General features: G+C 37.4%; 1 protein-coding gene across 1 annotated transcript in view; it reads left to right on the forward strand.

Annotated features, from left to right (window-relative positions):
• Positions 1-4,582: 4,582 nt before the first annotated feature.
• The window catches only part of Rad50 (RAD50 double strand break repair protein), a 99,675-nt gene continuing 85,360 nt past the window's right edge, over positions 4,583-18,897 (forward strand). Inside the window, exons 1-3 of the mRNA XM_046467627.2 lie at positions 4,583-4,716; positions 6,026-6,109; positions 17,929-18,080. Coding sequence (XP_046323583.1) covers positions 4,588-4,716; positions 6,026-6,109; positions 17,929-18,080 — 365 coding nt within the window. The 5' untranslated portion in view covers positions 4,583-4,587. The remainder of the gene's footprint in view (positions 4,717-6,025; positions 6,110-17,928; positions 18,081-18,897) is intronic.

An 18,897-nucleotide genomic window follows, 5' to 3' on the forward strand; every position in this document is an offset into this window, starting at 1 on the left:
GACATGCAATTAAGTCATTACTAATTTCTTGTTACTTTGAGTCACAAAATTCTCCTTTAAAGTAGAAGTAATTACATTTCTGACCTTTTATTCCTTTAGAGTATCTGGATCTTCATCTATCTGGAACTTACAGTAATAAGTAAAATATGGTATAGACTTGCTTTTTTTTCTTTCTATTGATATTCTGAAATCCACAAAATTTTTTCTTAGTGGTCTTGGTGGGGAATGAATCTTTATATTTGTCAAAACTCATGGAACTGTATTCTGGAAAATGGTGAATTTATGGTATGAAATTATGGTTCAATAAACTTGACTTTCAAACTTACTTGAATAGCTTTTTCTCCAAAAGAAGATATACGAATGGACAATAAGCATCATTTACTTTATTGAAATGCATATTAAAACTATAAATGAGATACCACCTCACACTCACTAGGATGACTACAGAAATAACAAGTGTTGGTGAGGATGTTGATAAATTGAAACCTTTGTACACTGGAATGTAAAAAGGTACAGCTGCTGTGAGAAAAAACATGGCAGTCCCTCAAAAAATTAAAAAAAAGAATTGCCATATAACCTAGAAATCCATTTTTTTTTGGGTATATACCTAAAAGAAATGAAGGCATGGTCTCAAAGAGATAGATATATGTACGCCCATATTCACAACAGCATTATTTACAATACCCAGAAACATGGAAGCAACCCAAATGCCATAGATAGATGAATGGATAAACAAAATGTGATGTATACACAAAATGGAATCTTAGCCTTAAAGAAAGGATTTAAATTCTAACAATTGCTACACCATAGATGAATTTTGAGGTCATTATGCTCAGTGAAATCAGCCAGTCACAAAAAGACAAATATTGTAATTCAACTTCAACAAGATTATTAAAAAATAGTCAAAAATCATAGAGGCAGATAATAGAATGGTGGTTTCCAGGAGTTGGTAAATGGTGTTACTGTTCAACGGCTATACAGTTTCAGTTCTGCAAAATGGAAAGACAGAAGGTGATGATGGTGGCACTATGATGTGAATATATTTAATGTCACTGAGCTGTATTCTTAAAATGGTCAAGATTTAAATTTTTTTTATGTATTTTACCACATCTTTAAAAACTGGGGATAAAGGGTCTTTAACCTTTCCCATTGTTTTATTACACTGGTCTGTCAACTAAGACATAAATATATAATTTCAGTCCATTTTGTTGCATTGATAATTTTAAATCTCTTGTAATAAATGATGTGTTCATGTTCTCTTACTTGGTAGTGTGCTTTTATAGTTAGGAATGAGAATAAGGATTTTTTGGTCATCACAGGAACATTGCTGGCTTTGTTCCTGTGGCGAGCAAATAAATCCTCATAACCTCCAAAATTAAAAGTAAAATATAAAGAAGCATGTTTGATATCTCTCATCAATAGAACATTATTTAGTAACACAACTATAGAGAAAAGTCAGGTTATTTAACTCAGAACTAACTTAAATTTAGGACTGCAACATAGAAACCTATGGAATTAAATTTTGTCTGAAAAAGATATCTTTCGTTAGCATTTACAGGTAGGCATTCTTAAAAATACAGGCTCTGAACAGCTCCGGTAGAAATCTGAAACACAGTAGTACAGGTTAGTGGCTGGAAGGCGGGATTAGAAGTCCTGTCTGAGTGACTGTGGAAGAACCAATTGGAAGCCCGCGAAAGTGTGGGAGGTGGGACCAGGAAGCCGGCTGTTCTGGCCAGGCACCCTGTGGTTACCATGGTGATGCAAACAACATGGAGTCCGCTGTCCATTGTCGGGGCAAAGGTTTCCCAAGTTTTCCTAGCTGATTGCATTTTATTTTCCCCCGCCTGGCCAAGATCCTACTGCGGCAGCAGCTTGTTCTGTCTCTGCGACCTGCAGTTGCAGCTCGTGTACATCCTGCACTTTTTTCTGTGGCACGTGGGTGCTCCAAAGGTTTTTTAGCAGCAAACGCTAGCATTACCATCAGATTTTAAGTTAGTCTGTGTTTGGCATTTAGGTCAAGTAATTCAAGGGTTAAAAGCACTGCTGGCCGCAGGGGCTAGGACCCTATAGCGAGAAGCAGCGGCTAAAGTCTCTTGTCCCCAGCGGCTGAGTTACAGCCATTCTGATTCATAGGACAATCATGTAGTAAAAAGGTCTGTACATACTTTCTGAGTATTGACAAAAACAATAGAAAATTGAAACATTTCTCTCCAGATAAACATCACATTTTCTCTCCCTTTTTCTCACTCTCCTAGTGCAAACTTCTAGAACATAAAGGCCAAAAAATCTCTTTTTTTTTAAAGCTTTTTTTTTTTTTATGTGATGCTGAGGATCGAACTCAGGTTCCGCCCATGCTAGGCAAGCACTCTACCGCTGAGCAACAATCCTAGCCCCCAAAAAATCTTTTATAAAAACAATTTTTTTAAAATACACAAAAGCGCGCTTTCCATGGAGAGGACTCAACTCAACAACATAGCCCATCAGTCATCTTAATAACTATATTTATTTAGAGTCTCTACAATTATACCCCAGTATTAAAAATTTTAACGTCACAGATTTTCCTTTTGTCTAATTCACTTACTTTCTACAATTCTGCCCACAATACTCTGCAATCCTAAGCATGCTTAACTTCTGGGGAGAACTTTCAACTTCACTAACTTTCTTTAATATTTAGAAGTCCCTTAGGAGCCAGCATTTGTCACTTTTGTCCCGGAGGCTTAAAGACGCAGATCTTTCGGCCCACGTTGGACACCAATTGCTGGGTTTCTGTTCTCGTGACTAAAAGGCTCAGGGGTCACTCTAGTTAAACTGGGCTAACTGGGCTGCATGTAATAACCATGCAAGAGACACAAATACCTTTTTCTTTGGGGTTGCTGTGACCGCTCCTCTGACCTTAAGGGTCCACAGAAAGAGAGAGAGAGCACGTGCTGACCCCTTTTATTGAGGAGAAGCTATTCAAATGAGGCAACGGGTCAAGTTTCAGGGGGCTGAGTATCTTCATGATGTCCACTGTCAGCAGGTTGACTAACACCTGGGTAGGCCACACCCAAGGGCACAGTAAGAGGAGGGGACACACACAAGGCACTTCCATGGATGATTCTATCCTAAATAGGGCAAGGGGTTATATTACAAAGGAACAGGTGAGCATAGCTTCACCCTTGGGGCTGTAGCAAGACACACCCATTTCTGTGACTGAGCGCCTCAGCACCCAGCTGGGGAGTGTAACTCAGTCACCTGTAAGGTTGGCCTCCCACAGTAGTGCAAGAGACTACTTCTCATTGGCCTTCCCCATCTGTTTTCCTAAACACATTAAATTTTTTGGTTTACGTATTAGGTTCTGTATATTATTTTCTTTGGATTGTGTGATTGGACAGCATTTCCTACATTTTTCCATCTCAGGAGCAAATTATACCATCGCATTAAAGTTTTTAATTTTAATATGTTCCAGAAATTTATTTTCAAAGATTTACCTATAGGTGATTACATGTTGTATCCTTCCATTAAGTTTGTTTCCAAGAAAGCAATATTCTCCATTTCGGAAGGTGATTTCTCCTTCCCTTATTTTAAAGCTATCTATCCCTGTTAGGTGCAGTGGTGCATGCCTGTAACCCCACTGGCTTAGGAGGATCCATGTTCAGAGGAGGATCCCAAGTTCAAAGCCAGCCTCAGCAATTTAGCGAGGCCCTAACTACCAACCCTTAGTACCAATGGGGGGAAAAGGTATTTCTTTCCTGTGGAAGTGCTGTTAGGACTAGATTTCCTTTACATTCTACATATTTGCACAACTCTTTAATTAAAGAGTCCTACAACAGTAGTTCTCAGGATTTGTCTTAAAAGCCCCTTTACACTCATAAAAATTACTGTAGACCTCAAAGGGCATTTATGTGAGTTATAACTAGCAATATTCACAGTCAATTGGAAATTAAAATTGAGTTTCTTTTAACCATTGCACACATTCCATTGCAATGACGTATTCACACTCTTGTGATCAACGGAAACCCCTGGACATCAAGGAATGAGAGTGAGTTTTGACGTTTCTGGAACACGATTGATTCCATCCCATTCCAAGAGTCCCGGGGATAACGCTCTGAGAAACGCAGCGCGGCCCATCACAAGCCACTGTCTTCCTTTTGTGCTGCCCGGCACCAGCAAGAAGTTATAATCCGCATCAACACGCAACAGTATCTGGTCAAAACGCAGACTGTACCTGGAAGCAGGCACTACGCGCGCCGTACGCCTCGCTTCCCGGCGTGCACCGGGCATGCGGCGTGTGACGTAGAGGCGCTCGGGCCCACGTGACCTGTGGGGCCGCTGTAGCGGGAATCTGAGTTCCCGCGGTTGTAGGGTGGCTCGGCCTTTGCTTTTGTCTTCGGGCGGGTCCCCTTCCCTCTCGCCCTCCAGCCGGAAAGGAAGCGGGTGTGGAAGAAAGGGCTCCAGCCTGAGCCCCTGCCCCCTCTCGCTGCTCGCCCTCGGAACTTTTGGCCTTCCTGTGCCTTTCTCGTCCCACATTCGCCCTGCTGCAGCCTCACTGTTAAACCTCGGTGGCCTCCAGGCCCTTTGGTGTCGAGACACGAGACGTTTGCAAAAATGTCACGGATCGAAAAGATGAGCATTCTGGGCGTGCGAAGTTTTGGAATAGAGGACAAAGATAAGCAAATTATCACTTTCTTCAGCCCCCTCACAATTTTGGTTGGACCCAATGGGGCAGGGAAGACGGTAAGTCCTGAGTAGCCGCCTTCCGTTTACTCGCCCCATGTTACGAATCCAGAAAATAAAATCCCTGGGGGAGTTGTGAACTCTGATTAGGGAAAGGAGAGGCGTACTTACTACTGTGCTTCTGGAGGCCTAGAAAGTGAGTCGGGGCGTGGCCTTTTGCGTCATCCCAGTCCCAGGCAGTTTGGGTGTCTGGGACAGCTCTGTGGACAGGTGTCGTTGAGAATCCCAGAGACCTGAACTCGGTCACGGTCCTACATGAAGACCTTTGGCTCATGCTGCTGTTATTTACCCCTGCCCCCTTGCTTTTGAAGCATAATATTCATTTCCAGTAGTTGGCCCATACAGGAATTCCTTAAAAAGTTATGAAGTATGATAAATAAACACTTGGTAAAGATGCCCACTGTTCCTAATAAATGGAAAACGAAATGACTTTAAAATGAAACTGATGTAGTGAGGATTTAGGTTCAATTGGAGAACTGTATTTGGTTGTTACTTAGTTTTTTTTTTACTTTTGCCCAATTAAAGTTGGAGCAGAGCTTGATTACTGCTATTGTTAAAAGCCCAGGTAACATTACAAATTTGAGTGAAAAATGTAACCAAGAGGTGTTCTGGTCCAGAAATAATAGCTTGAGAAAAGCAAAACATTATCAGTATAGGAATAAGCAGAGTCTAAGGGAAGAATTTGTGAAAAGCATGTCGAAAGGGAAGGTTGAGAGTTGAATGCTAGACTGTTGTCTACTTTTATTTATGTAAAAATGTTATATATTGTATATCTATTATTTTCTTAGCATTGTACTAAGTGCACTACTGGAGGGAAGACTAATAAAGTGTTTTTGAGCACTGACCACCTGAATACAGATTTTTTTGCCTCATCATTTATTACTTGTGTGACTGCTGGCAAGTGACCTAACTTCACTGTTAGGTCTAGTTTTAAGTCTTAGTTTTGCCTTAGTTTTTTGATTCATAATATGGTGTAAAAATAGTTTCTATGGCCTAGGGTGAATGGGAGAATTCACTACTTGCATATAGGAATCTGTGTGTAATTGTTAACAGTTGTTTTGGAAATATTTTTCTTCTAAATCACGAATTCTTTATTTTAGGATGCCTTTTAAATTATATAGCTTTTTCTATGAGCTTACAGCAATTATTCTTTAAACTCTTAATCTTATCTTTATTATGAATTTATATTGTCAAATTTTTCCCAATCACATTCTTATAATCTCCATGAGAAATATTTTAGTAATGAATTAATATTTATGGTAAACTTAAGCAGTTCTCTTATAACTAGTATAATTTTCTATTTCTTTAGACCATCATTGAATGTCTAAAGTATATTTGTACCGGAGATTTCCCTCCTGGAACCAAAGGAAATACATTTGTTCATGATCCCAAGGTAATGGTGCTAGTAAAACTTCATTTTAAAATAAAATTTTTGTAATTATGAAAATGATAATGGCTTATTGTAGAGAAATTGGCAGTGGTAAAGTATAGAAATGAAAGTCACCTACACACACAGTCTTAGCACCCAGTGATAACCATTGTTGATATTTTTATGTGTTTTTCTCTTACTTTACATATTGTTTTACGTAACTGAGGTCATATTGTATCTAATTTTGTGTTCAGCGTTTTAAATTTTTTTCCCCACTACACATTATTCATAAAAGTCCTATGTCATGGACTGGAGTTGTGGCTCAGTGATAGAGTGCTTGCCTAGCATGTGCAAGGCCCTGGTGTGATCCTCAGCATCACATAAAAACAAATAAATAAAAAAAAGGTATTGTGTTCAAGTACAACTAAAAAAATAAATATTTTTAAAATTCTTAATATGGGCTTATGTTATATGATTGCTTCTTTTTAGTCTTTGTTTTATGACCATTTTTAGTAGTTGCATTTTTTTTTACATTTAGACTACATTTAGTTTTTTCATTAAAATATTCCAAGATGACCATTTGCATATGAATCCTTGTTTGAATTTTGGTGTTTATACTATTAGTATGTGGAAAGGACATAGGATTTGGCCTATCTATGAAACAAATATATATATATTTTGTGGAGTTGTGTGCTTCTCTCACTGATCCCTGCCCTGAGTCCCACTAGGTTAAGAGTTCATTGTATTTTCTTTCAGGCCTTTTTCTGTCTTTATAAAACCATGCCCGTGTGATTTTATAAGTACACTTGGTATATTTATCTTTAAACACATCAGTAGATTTTTATTTTATAGTGTAAAAGTTATTTAGTGACATACTGTGGATCTGTTAATACACACATACACACACACACACAAACACACATATTTCTGTTTCATTATTTTAAGTTACTAAGTAATTTTCCATTGAGTTTATATCCTGTAGTTTAACCAACCCCCTACTGGTCATTTAAGTTGTGTCCATTTCTGTGTAACTGAAGATAGCTATAATTTTGAAGGTATTTATGAATTTTCATATATTATATTATTATTTGGTACCTTTACTGAGTAACAAATAACTATTTTTCTGAAATGACTGTTTCTACCTCTCTTGTTAAATCCACAATGTTCTTTCCTCAACTGATGATCTTGCCTTGTATTTTATTGAGAAATAGGAGGAATCAGATACATTCTCTCATTTTTCCAATCATGAAATTTATGAAACTACCATGTACACATTCCTATATAGTTTCCTCTCCTGTAGTGAGGGTAAATTGATTTTCATTTTTTCTAAAAATGAACCAACTCTTTTTGGAGGCTGGAGCCCATCCATCCCTCTTATCAACTTAAAAACATTTTGCTCTTTAGTTCCTTCTCTTTCTGTATTAGTAGTTTCTCCTTATAGGATCATTCACATTAGCTTGTAAATATTCTCCAGTGTTCAGATAAAAAAATTCTCTCTGTACTCCAAAACATCCTCTTGCTATTATCTTTGTTTTCTTTCAGTTTGTAGCAGAATTCACAAGGGTTGTATGTATACTTCATTGCCTCCCATTTCCCCCTCTGTCTATTCCACTCGGGTTTTCTTCTTCTTCTTTTACTAAAATTGCTTTTGCAAGGTCACCAGGAATCTCTGTGTTGCCAGATAGAATGGTCAGTTTCAAATTCTCATTAACTTCTCAGCAGATTTGATTCAATTATTCTTTTTTTAATATATTTTTATGTGGTGCTGAGGATCAAACCCAGTGTTTCACACATGCAAGGCAAGCACTCTACCACTAAGCTACAGCCCCAGCCCTTGATTCAGTTATTCTTAAAAGAAAAAAAATTCCCTTTTGCTTTCTATGACATCATAATCTTATGGTTTTTCTCCCTTTTTACTTGCCATTTCTTAGTCTTTGCTGGATCTACCTTTGTCTGATTTCTATATGCTGTTGTGCCCTAACACTCAGCCTCTTTTCTGTCTTCTCTCTTGGGTGATCTCATTCCGTTTCATGAATTTAAGTACTGATGAGTCCCAAATTTATGTATTTAACGTTGACCTCATTCTTAAGCTTTAGGTATATGTCTAGCTGTTTGGGTATTTACTAGGCATCTCAAACTTAGTATGTTCAAATAGAACTCTTGATTCCTTGTATCCCCATTCCTCCCACATTGTCAAGTCTGCTACTACTTAAATATACCAATTTAGTAAATTATATCATCGTCCATACATTTGCTCATGCCAAACTCTATGGGCTGTCTTTGATTGATTGTTGTATCTCACCTTAATTCCAATTCATCAGCCATTCTTAGCTACCCTTTTAAATTGTGCCCAGAATTTGTCCTCTTCATTCCATTGCCAATACTTTCCAGGTACAAGCCACCATTATTTTTCCCTTGAACTGTTAAATACTAGTCTTCTAAGTTGTTTTTCTGCTCTAATTCTTGAAGTTCTCTCCTTTTCACACAGCAAGCAGTTGTCTTTTAAATATTCATTCAAGAAGAGTGAATTGTTAAGAATATGGAGTAAGAACATACATTTGATCTTAATATTTAAGGGCAAAGTCCCTGAGGTATGAACATGTTTGGTTTTCTTACCAAGAAGAGCAAAGTGCGGGGGAAAATGGTAGAAAATTCAGTCACAACAATAGAAAGGACTGAATTTTATGAGATCTTGGATTCTATTCTTAAGTAGAAATCTATTGGAAGATATTGAGTAGGGAAAGAACATGGTCTTATTTATGTTAAAAGGGACTAAGTTTTCCTAAAACAGGAGATTCTAAGCCAGGTGTAGTGGTGCACACCTGTAATCCCAGCAGCTGAGGCAGGAGGATTGCAGGTTTGAAGCCAGCCTCAGCAACTTAGTGAGGCTGGAAGCAACCTAGTGATACCCTGTCTCAAAATGAAAAGGTCTGGAGGTGTGACTCAGTGGTTAAGCACCCTTGGGTTCAATCTCTGGTACCAAAAAAAAAAAAAATAATAATAATAATAATAATAATAAAAAGGACCAGTTTGGCAACTGAGAGAAAGCTATCTCCTTTCTGTAGCTAGCAAAGATTGGAGAACAGAGACTAATTTAGGGGTTTGTGATAATCTAGATGAGAAATATTGGTGACCTGATGAAGTTAGGTGTGGAAGTGGTGAGAAATGCTGGATTTGGGATGTTTTGAAGGTAGAACCAACAGATGAGGTAATAGTTTGGATAATAGTGTATGAGAGATGTAAAAGCACCAAGTATGATTTCAAGGTTTTTTTTGCTTGAACAGGTGGTTAAAAAGTTTGACCATTGGGCTGGAGATGTGGCTCAAGTGGTAGTGCGCTCGCCTGGCATGGGTGAGGCACTGGGTTCGATTCTCAGCACCACATGGAAACAAAATAAAGATATTGTGTCCACCTGGAACTAAAAAAATAAATATTTAAAAAAAAGTTTGACCATTTATTGTAATAGGGGAACTCTAGAAAGAGAGATTTGGGTGGATCTGGTTTAAACATGTAAATTTGGGATGCCTGTTAGATATCCAGAAGAGCTGTCCATTTGGCAAATAGAAGTTTATCCAAGTGAGTAGTTAGACCTAGAGACCTAGAGAAAAAATTAGAAAACATTGATATATACACTTAATTCTATATATTAATTTAAAAGGTTTGGTTAATTCAAATGGGGAGAGTAAATAGAAAAGAATCCAAGACTTGAACCTGGAACACTAGAGCTAATGGATTTAGAGATCACAAAGAGGATACTAAAGTACAATTAATAAAGAGGAAAATTGGGAGAATTATATCTTGGAAGACAAGCAAATAAAGTGTTACAAGGTGGGAGCTATCAACTCTACCTATGCTAGTACTTAAGAGGAATGTTTGGGTACATGGAACCCATAGCTGCTTTTGATAAAACTAGTTTCAGAGAAAGGAGGAGGCAAGGAAGTGAAACTTAGAATAATTTTATGAGTTTTGCTAAACTAACTCAGAAATAGGGCAATAGCTAAAGAGGTGTAAAAGATAAAGAGGTGGTTAGTTGGTTGCTGGGAGCCATTAGCCAAGTAGGTATGACAATTTCCTTGCCAGCGTACCCCATGTTGCAGTGACATTGAATGTACATATCTTTGCTGATGGTGTCACCAGTGATGCAATTTTTCCCAAGGAGCCGTCAATTGGCTTGGTGTCGTGGCATTTCTGTATCCTCCCTTCTGCTAGTGATGGTCTAAAATTTGGGGGCCAATGGCTTATGCTGGACCGGTAGTCAGTGACGGGTATGATCCAATTGCAGTGGTATCAACCTAAGACAGGAGGCTGACGCCTAAAGGTCAGTTTTCCGATGACGGGTAAGAACCATATGTTGAATTGGACAACCTACCAGGCACGGTCCATAAGCCACATTAACCTCACTCCCCCACTGGCACCAAGGCCAAATTTGGGGGCCAACAGAGGTGAGGCAAAGAACCTCACCCCCCCACTGGTGCATAGACCTATCCACAAGTATGGCTGTATGCTGGACCGGTAGTCAGTGACGGGTATGATTCAATTGCAGTGGTATCAACCTAAGACAGGAGGCTGACGCCTAAAGGTCAGTTTTCCGATGACGGGTAAGAACCATATGTTGAATTGGACAACCTACCAGGCACGGTCCTTAAGCCTCATTGCTTGTTGTTTAATTAATCAGAAGGGGGGAGATGCTGGGAGCCATTAGCCAAGTAGGTATGACAATTTCCTTGCCAGCGTACCCCATGTTGCAGTGACATTGAATGTACGTGACCTTGCTCAAGGACCAAGGCAGATTAGGGTGTTCCCGGTTTTAAGATAATCGTGTTTAGGGCGTTCCCAGTTTAGGTTCCAGGTTTAAGGTTTAAGATTATTCCTGCTGGGAATAGGGCGTATCCTGCTGCCTGAGTTCCCCTTGAGTTCTCACGGGATTCAGACAATATATTTTGGAGATAGAAGCCCAGTGGAGGGGATTTGGGAAGAGAACGTGGATTTCCCCAGAACGTGATTGTAGACGGCTGGTGTGAGTTCGGGAATAAAGAGTTGCTGTTTGAATCTACAAGCTGTGTGGTGGCTCGTGATTGTGTGCCCAGCCAGACTGCGGCATTTGTGCCCAGCCAGACTGCGGCAGTTGGTTATTCTTATTTTATTATGTTTTTAAAAATCGGACATTCTAGAACATTTGTAGACCAATAAGAATGACTGTGGATAAAGGGAAAAATTGATGCAAGAGAGGGGATATTTGCAGAGCAAAATCTTTGAGTACACAAGAAGAGATAGGATTCATTGCCCAGCTGGAAGGATTAATAGGAGGGTGCACTGTTTATCTAATGTAACAATACATGATTGGAAAAGTAAGCAGTGAAAGAATAGTAAGTTCTTTTTTGGTTGCTTCTGTTGTCACAATGGAAAAAAGACATGAATTTATTGGCCTAGAGTGGGAGAAAGGGTTGATTTAGGCTCAAAAATGTGTGAAATAGTTTTTACCTCATAAAATAAATTGACTAGGAAAATGTTACAGGGTTGCATGACAGTGTCAGGAGTCTTGAAGTTTATGTATGAAAATATAAAGAGAGACCAGTTGTTATGACTGTGTTTTTTCACTCTTGTTCAATTATTCAGTGGCAAGCAATAAGTTGGACAGTTGAATTTAACCAAGGTTGGGCATTTGCCTGCTAAATACAATGAAGAGAATGAGACTCAAGAAACTGACTACATTCTTATTGTATTTACTAGTTTGATCAGTTTCCCTATATGTCATGAATCTGCCATCACTGCACCAGGGCTCCAACACCCAACGTTGGGCCGACTGCATTCCCATATTTGACGCCTCTTTACCTTGTTTGGGCTCTTGACTCCTCAGCTAGCTCCTTCATATGATGCTGTCCCATTCTGCTTCAGCTCTATCTTCCTGTACTGGATGACCTCCTCATTCCCCTCCCATGGACACCTTTCTCAGTTTGATACTTTGTACCAGCTAAGCTCTTGAAGAGATGTTTACACTACTCTGATCTAGATCCGCCAATAGTCTTCTCCCTCATGTGGACCCCCTGTGCAGCATTGTTAGACTCTGAATTCTCATATCATCCCTTCTCCCAGTGTGGACACTCCTCTCCTGAGCTGTATTATTCTGATTATGAATGTCTTTTTCATCCTGCTTGACCTCTGATACCCTGAGACTCTTGAAACCGTGTGCCAAGATCTCTCCTCATGTGAATACCCTTCTTAGTCTACATAAACTCATTTATCCTACTGCTGAGCTCCTGTGTGCATCTCTCTCCAGGTCTTCAGCCAGCATGGCCATGTACTTTCTTTTGACCTGTCTAATAGTTTAGGGTATAAATTGTTTGGAAAGGGAAGGGTTTATTATTTATTTTATTCTTTTGGATAGAAATTGTCCTTAGGTATATTAGATTAACACAATCTAAATAACTCTTTCAAAGTGCCTCTTTCTCAGTAAGAACATCAACAACAATATTTTAATAGAAAGATACCCTTTGCTTGAACTCCATTTACTAATTTGATATTTACCAGGTAGATTTACCTTTCTAGAAAGGTAAATGCCATGGAAAATGAATACGTGCATTTGGCCTGCTAGTGGGGACATTATAAACAAATTAATTTTCTGGTGCTTAGATGCATAGCTCCTTAGTTGAACTACTGAGAATTAAACCCTTAGAACTCCTCTCTTTGGGATGAAATGACTGAATGTCCTCCAAGGCTTTTTTTTTTTAAATAAATAATTTTTTTTTTTTTAGTTGTCGGTGGACTTTTATTTTTTTTATTTATATTTGGTGCTGAGAATTCAACCCAGTGCCTTATGTGCTAGGCAAGCACTCTACTACTGAGCCACATACCCAGCCCTTTCATAGCTTTTTATTAAACTCTGGTCACCTTTTCTCTATCCTAAGAGTCCAGTCCAGAACTCTCTTCCTCTTTACCTACATCTTCAGAGCTAAAACCTTGTCCACGCTGTTTTCCTGACTTACTTCAGTCCAATCTCTTCACCTTAAAGAGAAATGATTCTTCTAAAATGTTTACTACATGTAATTCCTTTGGTTCAAATCTTTTAGTGCTTTCTTCTCTCACTTTAAGTCTAAAAAACTATGTTTCAGAAAGCTCTTAATTGCTGGATTCATTTTTTCTCTTTACTTTTCCCTACTTTCTGAAATTACAGCTGTCTCTTAGAATCCAATAGGGATTGGTTCCAGAAATCCCTTCCCTCACAGAATACCAAAAATCCAACAATGCTTCGGTCTCATAGAAAACATAGAGACATGTGATGTCCTATTTACATATAATCTACTCCCATCCTCTCATATACTTTAAATTATCTCTAGGTTACTTATAATGCCTAATACAATGCAAATGCTATGGAAAAAGTTCTTATATTCTATTGTTAAAACAATGATACAGAAATAAGTCTACATATTCAGTTCAGATGCATTTTTTCCCAAAATGTTTTCTACTCAAACTTGATTAAATTTGCAGATGGTGAAACCCTCTGTTACTGAGGGTCAACTGTATTTTAGCCACTCAGTGACTCAAATCTTTTCATCTGGCCAATTCTTTCTCATCTATCAGGTCTCAGTTTAAACATTCATTTCTTTTACAATATCTTTTCTCTGCGCTCTCCTTTGTGTTTCCTGAGCACCCTGTACTTCAATTATGATGGTGTTAAGCATATCTTTTCTACTCTTGTTCAATCTATTAGTCTTCCATGTGCTAAAGAAAAAAAAATTGTCATTTTAAACAAAAACAACACATGAAAGCTAAAAAATACTTTATAAATGCTTGTTGAGTGTTTTGATGAATTAATGTCAAATAATTAAAACAAGAATATTTTCTAACTTAAAAAAGCAGAACCTAGGATTTCTAATTTGGTCAGAATTGTGAGTATTACAATTATACTCTCAAGATAAACAACTATGAAACTGGAAAAAAATATTTGAAGGAACTGTTTGCAGGCATTGGACAACAGATCATGTTCACTGAAAAAAGAAGAGCATATGAGGTGACTATATTCTAACTTTTTACTTAGGGACATTTTGTAAACTTTAGGACATGGAATTATAATTCAACAGAGAACAGGGACATATTTAAGCAAATAAAACTGAAAAGTTTGTATTTGCTGAGGTGACTGGAATTTATGGAGCAAGGTACTGGAGTAGGATTGTTGCAGAGAGGGCACTGGAAAAGTACATAAGGATCCTTTGAGTTTTTGGGAAAATACAAGCTAACCATGTCCGGAATGAGATTCAATGATGGCTAGCAGAGAAAAAGTACTGAGTAGGGTGAGTGCTGGTACCACATGTTGAGTGGATTAAAGAGATCACACATGCTGGAAGACGTATGATTCTTGACATGCCAGAGTAGAAAGACCTTATGGAACTCTCCAGTATTATAATGGAGACCGCAGAAAGGCCACCATAACAGAACCTCCAACCAAGCTTTGACAGACTCAAGCTAACCTATCAATAAATTAACTGCTAGAACAAAACCCTTTTTAAAAGTTACTCAATGTAACATCCACAATGTCTAGAATATAGTAAACATTTAGTGGAACCAGCCAGGTGTGTTGGCACATGTGTATAATCCTAGCTACTCAGGAGGCTAAGGCAGGAGTATAGCAAGTTGGAGGCCAGTCTTGGCAACCTCTGCAATTTAATGAGACTGTCTCAAAATAATTTTTTTTTTCTTTTTTGATACTGGGGAATGAACCCAGGGCACATCTCTACCACTGATTCACATCCCCAGCTGTTTTTATTTTGAGACAGGGTCTCACTAAGTTGCTTCAAGCCTCACTAAGTTGCTTTAAGCCTCACTAAGTTGCTTAGGATGGCCTTGAACTTGCAGTTCTACTGGAATTACAGGCATATGCCACCAATCCTGGCTCAAAATAAAATATTAAAGGGCTGAAGATATAGCTCAGTGGTAGTATCTCTGCATTCTATCCCCAATATAAAAAAATGACTTAATTAAAAAATTAAAAAGGTAATTTATCACAATTACACTATTATTATAGAGGAAGTTTTTGAAACTGAAGGAAAATAATACTGAAGTGTCAGTAAATTTACAAGGATTGAAGTCATATAGAGTGTGTTCTTTGACCACATCAGACTTAAACTCTAAATCAGTAACAAAAATGTATCCTGGAATATTTGAAAATACGCGGACATTTATAAATAATTTATGGATAAAAAAAGAGTCACAAGGAAAATTAGAAAATACTTGGAATTAAAAGCAAAGCATATAGCTGGGCACAGTGGTACACACCTGTAATCCCAGTGGCTTGGGAGGCTGAGGCAGGAGGATTGCAAGTTCAAAGCCAGTTTGAGCAATTTAGCAAGACCTTAACTCAAAATAAAATATAAAAAGGGCTGGGGATGTGGCTTAGTGGTAAAGCACCCCTGGATCCAATACCCGGTACTCCCCCACTACACACCAAAAAAAAAAAAAAGAAAAGCTAATGAAATTCAAATATGCAAAAGGAGGGAAATAATCAAGATGAGGGCAAAAGTCAGTGAAATACAACACAGACAATAGAGAAAATCTTTGATACCAGAAGCTGGTTCTTTGAAAAGCTTAATAAAATTAATAAACTTCCAAGCGAAGTGATAAAAAAAGGCAGACAGATTGCCAAGATTAGGAATGAAAGAGAAGACAGAGCTACAGATCTTACAGGGAGTGTTGTGAGCAACTTTATGCGAAAAAATGTAGTAAAGTAAAATGGACAATTCTTTTGAAGACACATGGTACTAAAATTCACTCAAAGAAATATCCTATGAAAGCAATTGATTTGAGTTTGAAACCTCTCAATGAAAATGCCAGGCCTAAGTGGTTTCACTGGTGAATTCTACCAAACGTTTTATAAAGAAACAATGTCAATTCTATACAAACTTTCACAAAAGAGGCAAAGGGAGTGCTTTCCAACTCGTTTTTATGAGTCTGGCATTACCCTGATATCAAAACCAGACAAAGATATTATGTGACAGCTGCAGTCATTCCTTTCATGATGTAGATGCAAACATCCTTCACAAAATATTAGCAAGTCAAATTCAGCAATGTACAAATAAAGATAATACACTATGGCTAAGTGGTATTTACTTCAGGAATGCCAGATTTGTTTAATATTAAAAAACCAATCGGGCTGGCGTTGTAAGAGTGCTCACCTAGCACATGTGAGACACTGGGTTCGATCCTCAACACCACCTAAAAATAAATAAATAAAATAAAGGTATTGTGTCCACCTACAACTAAAAAAAAAATTAAAAAAAAAAGTTGGGGCTGGGGTTGTAGCTTAGTGGTTGAGCGCTTGCCTTGCATGCATGAGGCATTGGGTTCTATCCTTAGCACCACATAAAATAAATAAATAAAACAGAGATAAAAAAAATCAGTGTAATTTGCCATAGAATAAAGAAAATGACAAATGCATTTAAATTTAAATCTAAATCACATTAAAAACTCTTGGGCACTTTCCTTCATTCCTGAATAATTCATTCCAAAAGCCATTAGGTGGACTGAGTTGGGAATGCATCCACAAAAGTTAGTGTAGTAACCTATGGGGGATTGGAGCCCAAGTAAAAAATCCATGAGTTCACACTTATGCCAAAAATAAAGGAAAAAATAGGGAAAGAACAAAAGCTTTTATAGTAGAGTCTTTCTTATAATAAAACTAGAAAATTTGTTTGCTAGCTCTCATAATAATTTAAGTAAAAATAATAGATGCTAAGACTGGTAGAGGAAGTTTGGTAGAGAGCTGGCAGATGCAACTTATCAGGAGATTGAAGTTAATGCTCCTAGTAATAAGGTAAATTGAAATCATGTCCTACCCGATGAAAGGCAGAGGATGTCATCATTACTTCTATAATATGATGCCAAAGATGGGTAACCTGATTCCAGTCATGAGGAAATACCAGACAAATGTACATTTTAAAAACATCCTACAATATAATGATCTTTAATTTTCAAAATTATCAGTCATAAAGGTAAAGGAAAATTTGAGCAACTGTTCTGGACTGAAAGAAACTGTAGAGAGATGACTGCCAAATGAATTACACCAAATGTATAATTCTGAACTGGATCTTTTTGTTGTAAAGGACAACAATTGGTAAAACTGTTTCCAGTGACAGCTGGTAGAACTAGAATAGGATCTGTGAACTGCGTAGTAATAAAGTATCAGTATCAGTTTTAGGAAATTTTTGTGGTTGAAAAGTTCTTGCTTTGTAAGAAATTGGTGATGGGACATCAGATCAGCACTATACTTTCAAATGATTCAAGGATGTGGGAGGTATATATACTTTTTTTTTTTTTTTTTTTGAAAGAGGGGAGAGAGAGAGAGAGAGAGAGAGAGAGAGAGAGAGAGAGAGAGAATTTTTTTTTTTTTTAATATTTATTTTTCAGTTCTCGGCAGACACAAATCTTTGTTTGTATGTGGTGCTGAGGATCGAACCCGGGCCACACGCATGGCAGGCGAGCGTGCTACCGCTTGAGCCACATCCCCAGCCCCGGTATATATACTTTTTATTTCCAATTTTGTTTTGATTTTTTAAGTTAAAAAACATTTTTGGTACTTAGAAAGATAAAATTTATTTATTTGGAAAGTCCATATACCTAGTCTCCTAATGTTGTTGATTAAAGAAAGTAAATAATACTTTATCATTTTAGTAAATCAATTAAACAGTATTTTTTCCTCCCATATTTTGAATAGCTTGTAAAAATGTCATTTATTTTGAATGTATTATTCCTTTTTTTTGTTCTCTTATTTTGAATAAGTAAGAGTGCTTATGGTTTTTCTTTCAGATTGTGCTTATTACTGTAGCATAATTTTTCTCTGTTTACCTTCAAAGGTTGCTCAAGAAACAGATGTGAGAGCCCAGATTCGTTTGCAGTTTCGTGATGTCAATGGAGAACTTATAGCTGTGCAGAGATCTATGGTGTGTAGTCAGAAAAGCAAAAAGACAGAATTTAAAACCCTGGAAGGAGTCATTACAAGAACAAAGTAGGTGTTTGTGTTATAGTTTAATATTGTTCATTTTTAGTCTTTTAGGTGTATAAGACCATGGACTTTTTTTTTTTTTTTTTCTATTTATTTTTGGGAGCATATTGGTTTTCTTTTAACAAACTGTTTTTAGAGTAGTTTTAAATTCATAGTAAAATTGGATAGAAATGTTACCTTATGGTCCTCACCCCTATACCTCTCATAGCCTACCCCACTATTAACATGTAAATGTTTTGCTTTATTTTCTCAAAATTGGAAATTGAACCTAGGGGTGCTTTACCACGGAGCTACACCTCCAGTCCTTATTATTTTTTATTTTGAGACGGGGTCTTGCTAAGTTGTTTAGTGCCTCACTAAGTTGCTGAGGCTGGCCTTGAACTTGGTATTCTCTTGTCTCAGCCTCTGGAGTTGCTGGGATTACAGCTGTGTGCCACTGTACCTGGCAACATTTAATTTTGTTTTTTAATTAAGTTGATTTTTTTAATACCTTTATTTTATTTATTTATTTTTATGTGGGGCTGAGGATTGAACCTAGGGCCTCGCACATGCTAGGGGAGCACTCTACCACTGAGCCACAACCCCAGCCCTAATTTTTGATACTTATTTACTAAATAAAGTGATCACATTAAAGATTTTGTGATAATGTTTCATTTCATTGAGTAATTTATGAACAGTTTCAGAGTCAAAAGTATATAATCATCAAATATAGATTTTTTTTTTTAAAAAAAGTGTTAGAGTTACATATAGGGATGGATGAGATGAGAAGCAGACAAGTAGGGAAGAGTAGTAATTTGTCGCTCTTAACAATTATCATTGT

The sequence above is a fragment of the Marmota monax genome, unplaced genomic scaffold (genome assembly GCF_021218885.2).
Source record: "Marmota monax isolate L192 unplaced genomic scaffold, Marmota_monax_Labrador192_F-V1.1 WCK01_AAM20220418_F8-fsc00199, whole genome shotgun sequence".
In the NCBI taxonomy this organism is placed as follows: Eukaryota; Metazoa; Chordata; class Mammalia; order Rodentia; family Sciuridae; genus Marmota; species Marmota monax.